At 33.9% G+C, this 11,151-nt stretch overlaps 1 protein-coding gene across 1 annotated transcript in view; it reads right to left on the bottom strand.

Moving 5' to 3' along the window:
* LOC106313911 (protein SCAR4) overlaps positions 1 to 1,504 on the bottom strand; it is a 5,603-nt gene extending 4,099 nt beyond the window's left edge. The window contains exons 1-2 of the mRNA XM_013751844.1: positions 1,178 to 1,504; positions 841 to 1,007 (exon numbers count right to left, since the gene is read on the bottom strand). Of these exons, the coding sequence (XP_013607298.1) occupies positions 841 to 1,007; positions 1,178 to 1,326 (316 nt within the window). The 5' untranslated portion in view covers positions 1,327 to 1,504. The remainder of the gene's footprint in view (positions 1 to 840; positions 1,008 to 1,177) is intronic.
* Positions 1,505 to 11,151: the final 9,647 nt, after the last annotated feature.

Genomic DNA, 11,151 nt, shown 5'->3' with positions numbered 1-11,151 from the left:
CTGCGCCTTGTGCAGAATAAATACTTATTTTATATCTTTCTGCATATTATGAAATAATAAAATAATAATTATATATTAAATAACTAAGAAATCAGTTACTATTATGTAATAAATTGGCTTGCACATATAAATTAAGTGACCGCTCTTGTTTTTTTAGAATAAATAAATCAAAACAATCAATGTTATCTATCGTATTTGATATATACTTAAATTTAAACGATATGAAGTATATATATATTAACATAAACACCTATTAAAATAAAATTATTTATTTATATGTTTTTATTATCATTGTATCTTATTATAGAAAAAAAATAAAACATTGATCACAAAAGTTTATGTGAGACTTTTAATAGTTTTAGTAATTTATACTCGTTTTGAAAAATTCAAAATAAAACATATACAAAAAAATCTAAATTTTTAATATATGATCAATGTAATTGTGTAATTTATTTTAATAGTAAGGAATTAAACAAAAATGATAGAAAGCATACATATTATTAGCAAATCTTCATTATTTAAAATCATTAATTACTATATATATCATAATCACATTAGGTAATTCGAAATAATATATAATAAATAGCCACCTTGCTTTAGTTAATATCATATGATATCATATAGTTGGTATTAAATGTTTCTAATGAGATATAAAAATCGAATTGGACCATCATGTTTTTCAATTTCAATGTGAGGTTGACACGTATGACTAATTAACTACCTAATTGATTGACACATAAGCAAGAGGTCTTTTTTAATTATTACAAAATTGAAGTTACATCTTTTCAAATGTTTCTCAATTAATATACAGGGGATATAAGCCAAAGTAAGATCACTTGCCTGGATCGTAAAAGAAAGTTGAATGATCTGTTTGAGACAGAATAGGTATCTCAACTGAGTTGGGAACTTCTGCTTCAAGCTGTTGAAGACGAACTGCCAAACCTTGTCCTCGAGCTGCAGTTGTCATTAGTTCTTCATGCAGATTATTGAACACTTCACCAGCAAACCTTATTATATAGTATGAATAGAGACATAAATGTGAAAGTAAGGACAGAGTTGAAACATTGGTTTCAAATAATCATGAGTAATATATCTTAGATAAATACTAAAATGATAAAAAAACAAAGCTCCAATTCTCAAATGGCACCTCATAGCCAATAGGAAGAAAGAAACTTACTCAGCGAGGTCGCCAAGCTGGCGCAAAAGGCCGACGAGTCCGGCCATTGATGAACCTTCGAGCAAAACTTCAGCATCTTCCTTATCGCTGTAGATCTCCTTATCCGCCAAGCCGTATTCGTTCCGTATCTGGTATCTCGTCAACGTCATTAGTGCTTCTACCTCCGAGAACAATCGTATTACTTTAAAACGAAACAATTAACGAGATGCTTCAACTTCCGTGGTAGACTGATAAAACTTATAAGTGTACAAATAAGTAGTATCTCTCGGCTTGCTTACAGAGCGACAAACTTTGCTTAGAATCATAAGAGGTAATAAAACGCATCTATTATAATTATTGCAACGTAATTATATATTTGTCACGAATTATTTGTCTTCAAGTGGCTGTGGTTGAGATCAGTTAGCTCAATGGTTACAGCAACCTTCACCTAAGTTTTTTTATTATAAACATTTTTGTCTTCATTACGAATAGTAATCAGAAGTGTGAATTTATTTTAAATTAATTAAAGATAGAATGACCAGACTTCCTAACAGACATATATACATTATTTTAATTAACGGTTAAAACCATCTCCAACCCAAACTTATTTTTTCCTTTAAAATTCCCACAAAAATAAAATAATTCTATTAAAGTAAACTATTGGAGCAAAACTTATCTTATAATAGAGTTACTATATTTTTATAGGAATTATAAAAGAAAAAATAGGTATGGGTTGTAGATGCCATCGGAGTATTAGCATAAAGTCGTTTATACATATATAGTGTATATGGAGTTACTTGTTAAGTCACGAGACTGTCTAATTTGTGTATTTTATTGAAAAGGAAAATGATTTGGTACTGTAGTTAAAAAGCATCACGAAAGTGGTATCACCTACGCTTCCAAGGAAAGATTATATGATTACTACGTTTAACTTTGTCTCTAGTATAAAGTATAGTTGGTACATTGTTAACGTTATCCTAATGAGTAATGATGAGCATGATTCGTGCTTGTGTCATTAGAAAGCCAAACGTCATATGACGACCATTTGAAATTGAATGGTCGAGGTGGAAAGCTCTACATGATTAGGCCTGATTAACTTGACTTGAGCCCAGTTAAAGAAATACTAAGTGTTGCAGCCCATTACTTGACCCAATTGGATTAGATGAGATCTTTTTGACCTTGAGAATTAGCAGGGTTATGCGGAACGCATCGTAGGTTGGTTTTGAAGCCGGTGAAAAAAGATCACCAAACACTACAACGGCATAGGCTTGTGTTTGTGACATGCTCCTTATATATAACGTGTAAAAATGAGCTAGCTTGCTCAGCTCAGCTCAGCTCATAGTGAGCTTAGATCATGAGTTAGCTCAGCTCAGTTCATTTATTAGATGAGCTTCAATATGTAAAAACTTGAACTTAGATCATCAAAATTATGAGCTAAACGAGATAGCTCGCGATCTAATATAAAAAATTAATTATCATAAAATAAAATTTTAAAATAAGTTTTATTAAGTTTTATAATATTAAAAGTATGATTTCTATATTACTTATCTATGTTTTATAAAATTTAAATGTAAAACAAAATATTAAGTAAGATAATTACGAGTAATTTATAAATTGTCTCTTAGGAATATTTTGTTTTACATCTAAATTTAAAGATAGATGATGGGTATATAAAATTTTCTTTTACATATTCTATATATATCTAAAAAAATTTGGATTTACATTTTAATTTTAGAAGATAAATATGATCATATAGAAATTATCTTATTTACATATGATATATATAATTTTAAGTATAAAAATGATCAAGCTCATGAGTTGGTTCATGTTCATTAAAGATCGTTCATATAACTCGTGATTTAATTTAAGTTTGTTCATTAAATTCATTTATTAAATGAGCCTAAAAAATATAACTCATGATTATGAAAAATCAAGCTGAACTGAGCTAGTTCATAAGTTATAACTCATTTTGACATCCTTTATATAGATTGGTAGATCCACGATAGTCCTCTGAATCTATATTATTTACTTTTAATTTATCTTGTTAAATAATGAAGGTGAGATGAAAACACCCAATATTCACAAAAATGCAAACAAATCTTCAATAAACTCTATCATAAAAGCAAATACAAAGCAACATGAGCTTCTACATCACAACAAAACAACTCCTACAGATTTTGTTCTGCAATTATATCATGGGATTTTGGAAAAACATGAACTGTCATACAATGAGGCATTTACATAAGCTTTCCTTATGGTTCTTCACTTTATGTTCGTACGAGTGTTTTTTTCCTAAAGTTTTTGTATTTGTATTATGAATTTTTATTGATTTATATGTAAATATTGTATTTTTTTTTGTAACATAAAATATTGTATAGCTATTCGGTTTATCTTATTGTAAAATTTGCGTTCCTACTCTTGTTTTTGACGAAACCCAAGATTTTCAATGCTTTCTATGAAAGACAATATGCTTGAATTTTGGGATGTTATAAAGGGGGTTTTTAGCCCATCCGGCCTATAAAATATAAACCCAACCCTATTCTAGCACTAATCATATTTTAAAACTAAACATGTTTGAAGAGCTGGATTAAGGTTAGTTCAGAGTTAGCCCATTTTATAAAATCTTTTAAAACACAAGTAAATAATATTAGCATGTGATTTACATAATTATAATAATTTCATTAAAAATATATAATATACTCAAACAATGTTTTGCTGTTTTGGGAATTTTGAAATCAAGATTTTACGGAAAATTTAACTTTTACGGTTATGGCGAAAAATAAGATTTTTCAAGTTCAACAAAAAAACAAGATTTTGCGTTTTTAGCAGAAAATTTTACGATTTTGCTGGAAAACTTAATATTGCGGTTTTGACGGAAAAAGTTAATTTTTCAGTTTTGGCTGGAAAACTCGATTTTTTGGTTTTAGCGAAAAACTTGATTTTCTGGTTTTGGCGAGAAATTAAAATTTCCGGTTTTGGCGAAAAAACTCATTTTCGCAGCTTTGGTGGAAAATTAGAGTTCCTAGATTTTGCGGAAAATCTCGATTTTACGGTTTTGGCAGAAAAAAAAATCAAATTTTTGGTTTTGGTGGAAAATTTTGATTTTGTAGTTTTGGCGGATAAAATCGATTTTTTAGTTCTGGCGAAAAAAATGATTTTTTAGTACTGGCAGAAAAAATCGATTTTCTAGTTTCGGCGAGAAAACTCATTTTCTGTTTTCGAGAAAAAACTCGAGTTGGCTAAAAACTCATTTTTACAGTTTTGAAAACAATTATTTTTGAAATTTTGACGTACAAGGTACTTCCGATTTACACTCACTAGTAGAAAAAATGCTTATAAACACGAAATGGTCATGAAGAAACGTGACTATTTTTTAGTTACTCCCGAAATTGTCACAAAGTGGAAAACGTGACTAAAAATGTCACGAAATTATCACGAAATTAAAAACGTGACTAAAAAAGTCACATATTAAAACATGACTGCAAATAGCCATGAATTTGCCACAAATTTTCCGTGACTATATGATACCCTAAACCCTAAATGGAACTTTAAACCCTAAAATATTCACCCAAACCTAAAACACACAATATTTTAACCTCAAATCTTTAAAACTAAATTCATGATTTGAAGTTTTTCATAACTTAAACTCAAATCTTAAATCTAAACTCCAAACACTATATACACCTAACTATAAACCTCAAATACTATATATATACATATATATACTCCATATCATAAATTAAAAACCTTAAGCCTTAATTTTAAAATACCTTTTCAGTTATAATATTCATTAAATTAATATCTATAAAAGATCGAAATTTTCAAATCTATTTTTCAAATCTTAATCCAAAACTTTAAACATATAGCATATAAAGCCTATTTCCTTTCATACCCTAAAGTATAAAAACTAACTTCTAAACTCTTAACTAATTTTAATTATAAAATATAATAATTAATATATACTCACATTCAAAACTTAATATAAAATCTTAAATATAATCCTCAAACCCTATATCCCAAACTCTAATTCTTATATCTATACTCTAAATCTTATATTTAAGTTTTAAATATATTTTTTTCCAAACTTCAGTTTCAAATTTTAAACTAACCCCTATTTTAAATTAAACACTAAACTCAATTTCACAAACCCTTAACTCTATTTTCTATGCCTAATTAAATATCAGTCACAAAGTTTAAAATATCTTTTACCAAAAGAAAAATAAAGTTTAGAATTTTAAATATAAGTCTTATTTGTTCTCAAAATAATTCTTTAATTACGAAATTTTCATAAATATTATATATATTAAAAACAAATTAGAATAGGAAATCAATGGAAAAAATAGGAAATCAAATACATAAGATCTGATTGGTCAACATAGCAGCCTATTAGATACAAGGGCTCGGATCATGCTATGTTTAACCACAACCATCGATAAAAGTGAATCTAACAGACCAAAATGCACTAAGGTAAAAAACACATTTTTTTCTCCTCTATCTCTCAATCTGTCTCCGTGAATCTAAACTGTCTCAACAACCAACACCTGCACCTCCTCGTTCACCACTTCTCTACCTGATTACTCTTTTTATTTTTATTTTCTATATTCTCAGTGTTTTTTCTTTTTTCAGATGCAGATTTAAAACAAGAAGGGGATAGGAAACAGATGGGGGGGGAGAGGAGGCAGAAGAAGCTTGACAGCAGAGGAGATATAAGAAGCCTGATGGCGGAGGAGGCATAAGAAGCCTGACAGCAGAGGAGATAGAAGTGTAAGATCATTTGGTGGGGTCACATATGATAAGGAATAAATATGATAGGGTCATTAATCAATTAGCCTATTTAAGTGGTCACTATTGTGAATAAAGTAAAGATTTGGGCATAATTGTTATGAAATATTTATATGTGGATACCTTAAGTAATTTCTAGTTTAATGAAGGGCTAAACTAGAAATTAATTCTCTATATAAAGAGGGTTATGGTTCCCAAGACAATCCTAGCCGAAAATACAGAATCTCTCTATATCTCATCAATAGAGAAATAAAGTCACGTAGGGTTTGCTTTGGAAGATCCATTCCCTAATTTCAGATCTTTAAGTAATGGATACATCAGGTACGCTTCCGCTTATGTTTATTCAATCAGAGAATCATATGGTTAAATGATTCATATTGATGAATCATAAAGAATTAATCTAACAATTGGTATCATAGCAGCATGTTGATTTTCTGTTTGGATCCAAAAGAAATTCGAATTTATTTAAAGTTTATAATATAAATTCGGATTTTATTATTGTGTAAAAATATTAGATTAATGAATCTGATTTTTTTTTCTAAGGTTTAAGATAAATAAAGTATTTTGGGATCTGTGTTAGATCTGAATTTTTGGGCATGTTTAGATCTAGATCTTTGGTTGTTATCTAGTGAAAAACATTTAAATTCAGATTTAAATAAAGTTGATGGATTTATTTTTGAAAAATATTGTACATAAAGTTATGACTTTCTAAAAAAATTTTTGAAAATTTTTGGAATTTTTGAAGGAACAACTTTTTCCAGAACTGTTCTCAGATCCGTTTTTGGGTCTTGGCGGCTGAGAAAACATGTCTGACGTTATCCTGAAAACCCTAGGTTAGAGATTAATTCGTGGTAGGCTTGTTTTGTTATTTGGCCCGTAACCAGTTTCTGATTTAATTAATTTTTATGGACCTGCAAATTTAATTAGTCTGGCCCAGTTTCTTATGTTTTAAATCAGTTGGACCAGTTTGGAACAAACTTTAAGCTAGGCCCGTCTAACTTTTAATTAAGTTAAAAAGCGCATTAGGTGGATTTCGAAACTAGGTAACGTGTGAAAGCTGGCACCCACTGTCATGTCTCTAACCACTCTCCCGCTTCAGTATTCTTGCATAAAGAGCTCATAGACCTCTAGTTCTTTGTATGCGCAAGAATAAAATTCAGTTTCAAATCAATTAATAAATTTGATTATGCATCGTTAATAATTTAATTAATTAATTAAATTAAGATGTCAGTCCAAAGGAAGACCTCTCTTAATAAGATTTTTTAAGAGAATTATTAAAGGAAATATGTATGTAAATTCATGTGAATATTTAATCAGCCCAAAAGAAGGTTGTATTTGGCCGGGTTTACATATATACGTATGTGCAATATTTATGCGGATGTCAAATCGGCGCAAAGGAAGTTTTGATGTTTGGCCGAATTTAACATACACCTGTGATGGTGAATACGTGACGATTATATGGATTTTAACATGTGAATGATAAATCGGCCCAAAGGAAGGTGTATTGTTTATCATGAATTGTTATCAGTATTTGATCATTACAACAAGAGTACCGCTAGTAGTCGATATTACTTTCCAAAGACTTGATATTGATGTTACATTTGGTATCTTGGATGGGAAGTATAATCAGTTAAAATTTATTATTGATTTCTTCGGATAGTGAGTAATTTATTCGGATTTTGTTCTCTTTTCAGCTACTTTATCTGCTAACTTAGGATCAATTCCAACACTTACGGGTTCTAATTTTTTCGAAGGGAAAAGTAAAGTTAAGATTTTTCTAGGGTGTATGGATCTCGACCTTGGCTAAGAATGGACAAACCTGCTTCTCCTACGGATGGCATCACTCCATAATATAAGGTTGTTCATGAGAAGTGGGAGCGTTCAAATTGCATGGGTTTGATGATCGTTAAGGACACCATTCCAGAAACCTTTAGAGGTGGTGAGGAGATCAATGATCTCAAACAGTTTCTTGCCGAGATGGATTTGCGCTTTGCAAGAAGCAATAAGGCGGAAATAAGCATGCTTTTGCACCGCTTTAGTACGATGAAGTAGCATGGCAATGGAAAAATAAGGGAGTACATTTTGGAGATGTCCAACATTGTTTCAAAACTCAAGACACTTAAGACTGAGCTTCCGGCTGAATTGCTCATATACTTTGTCTTGAACTCTCTTCCTCCTCAGTCCAGTCAGCTGAAATCAAGTTATAACACACAGAAGGAGCAATGGTCTCTTAACGAGCTCATTCTGTATTGTGTGCAAGAGGAAGAGAGAATAAAACAAGAGAGGACAGAAAGTGCTCATATGGTTTACACCTCTAAGGGACATGGCAAAAGAAAGAAATTTGAACCTGTTAAGGATGATGCTGCTAAGGGTCCTACTCAAAAGAAACATGCTAAGGTTGAAGATACATGTTTCTTTTGCAGGAAGGGTGGAGACATAAACAAGGACTGCCCTAAGTATCACGCTTGCTAAGAAAGGTATGTTCCTTGCTTTGGTCTGTTCGGAAACGAACTTGATTGAAGTACCTAGAAACACTTGGTCGTTAGACTCCGGTGCTACTACTAACATCAGTGTTTCGCTTCAGGGATGCCTAAGCTTCCGAATTCCAACTGATGCTGAAAGACGCATTCATGTGGCTAATGGGAGTCCGGTGCATGTGGAGGCAATCACGCATTTTAGACTGTTTTTTAGTTCCGGTCATTTTCTGGATTTGAAAGACACTTTTGTTGTACCATCTTTTAGACGTAATTTGGTTTCCGGTCCTTGGTTAGACAACTCAGGTTATTCTTGTCTAACTGAGAAAGGAACTGCTACTTTGTCTTTAAATTCAGTATTTATTGGGACCGGTAAACTTTTGGAAAATCACAGTCTTTACATGCTTGACATTATAAACTCTAAGGATGAAAGTTTAAATGTTGAATCAAGAAGTACTAAACGAAAGTTCGAAGATGCAAATTCGGGAACTCTTGGCACCAACGCCTAGGTCACAACTCTAGAAATAGAGTTGAGCGTCTCGTGTCAGAAGGTATGTTGAGTTCTCTAAAGTTCACAGATTGGGATATATGTGTGAATTGCATTAAAGGAAAACAGACCAAGCATAAGAGATTAGGTGCATATATAGCTACGAAAGTCCTTGAGTTGATACATACGGATATTTGTGGACCGTTCCCTACGGCTTCTTGGAGTGGTCAACAATACTTTATATCATTCATTGACGATTATTCTCGATATGCATACCTATTTCTCATTCATGAGAAATCGGAATCTTTGGACGTATTCAAAAGGTTTAAGGCTGAGGTTGAGAACCAACTCGACCGAAGGATAAAGTCTGTCAGATCTGATCGTGGTGGTGAATACTATGGTCGGTATGATGGTTCAGGTGAACAACGTCCAGGACCGTTTGCCAGATGTTGAATACGAGTTTGGTAGATCGAATGATAAAGAAATGAATTCGGTCTTGTGGGTCTTACAAAGATGTTTTATTCACAATATGAGATAAACGAACGAGATTACAAAGAGATTAAGGAAAGAAGGAAAAGGTCGGAGCTTTGTTGAAAGACTCCGACGGAAACACTAAGGAGAGCGATCGGTCGTAAACCCTAGATCTTGCCGTCAGTGTCTTAGTGCTGTTTGCGGATCCCCCTCTCGTTTCACTTCGACGCCCTTTTATAGCTTCCGTTTGTTTATCTTTCGTTCGCCCTAGGACTGAGTTCGCCCTAGAGGCCCAGGCCTGATCCTATGCTTGATGGGCCTTCGGGCTAAACGGGGGTCTACCGAGCCGAGGCTTCTCCAAGTCATTCAGTTGACTATATTCATGGGTCGATCGATCGATCAGTTGACTGATTCTGCTTGAGCTTTTATCGCTAAATGGTCGAACCCCGTTATTCGATGGGGCTTGTGGAGTAGTGCTAGATTCTCCTCCAACAGTAAGCCCCCCTAGTTCGTTCTTGAGAAACTCAATTTCTCGAGAGCGGCCGTCAAGATTTTGGCTATGAGAATAATGGGGCTGTGCCATCTTTAGCTGCGAGTTTGTGGTACGATTGATCGATATATGCTTAGGACATCGGGATTTCTTGTATCGATCGATCACCATGTGCCAAGTGCGTGCTGGTAGACGTCGAGTGCGATCGATTGATTTGCGTATGTGAGAAACGGTTCTTATAGCTTGGTCGGACCGTCTTTGGCTGCGATTTTTAGGTATGACTGATTGACATTGGACCCCCCCCCCACCTTTTTTCTTTTGGGTTGATCGATTGCCCTACGCTAAGTATATGCTGGTGGGTCGATCGATCGATCTTGATCCTTGATCAGTCGGGTATCAGAATTTCGTTCAATGAGCGATCGTTCGACTATCTCGCACAAAGGAACTTCGCATGTCATTGCGTCCTGATAGAGCTAGTTATCAATCGATCGGTTGAATATATGTGATAATGACCGTTCGAGGCCGTTTCTGAGCGTTGGGTTAATGGCGTATCAATCGATCGGCATGCGGCTGATATGCTCCACGTCGGACGGTTTCGGCTCATCCCGTATCAACACAAGACTCAAGATCTGCGTAAGCGTCTCAATTCACTTAGGGCCGAGCGAACGGCACGACCCGAGGAAGAGCATCAAGAGAAATTTCAGCGCTTGAACGTGATCATGGGAGGATCCCTCCCTGATCTGACGCATCAAGTTACTACAGGCTGGTTGGTCGTTTACTTGCAGCCCATCTTGATCATACAAGAATTCAACACGCTCAGAATTTCGTTCAATGAGCGATCGTTCGACTATCTCGCACAAAGGAACTTCGCACGTCATTGCGTCCTGATAGAGCTAGTTATCAATCGATCGGTTGAATATATGTGATAATGACCGTTCGAGGCCATTTTTGGGCGTTGGGTTGATGGCGTATCAATCGATCGGCATGCGACTGATATGCTCCACGTGGAACAGTTTCGGCCCGCGGAATATAACTATTGACCGTTGGTTTCCTTTTCAGCTGGTCGGTTTTTATCACAACCTTTATTGGCATAAGAAACGAGGCGCCGCCGTAGGCCCAATAGGCTTAATGATGGCAGTATTCTCGAAGTCCGTGCCTCTATACTATAAATATGGGGCTCTCCTCTCATTTCTTTACTTCTCCTCAGATTAAAAGGTACTTTCTCTTTCCTCTCTCTCTCTCTCTCTTTTTCTTTTTCTCCCGCCGCTCTTTTTCTTTTTCTCCCGCCCCC

Source organism: Brassica oleracea, chromosome C9 (genome assembly GCF_000695525.1).
Source record: "Brassica oleracea var. oleracea cultivar TO1000 chromosome C9, BOL, whole genome shotgun sequence".
NCBI lineage: Eukaryota > Viridiplantae > Streptophyta > Magnoliopsida > Brassicales > Brassicaceae > Brassica > Brassica oleracea.
Note: the sequence above shows the minus strand (reverse complement) of the source record. Positions and strands in the feature narration are given on the sequence as shown.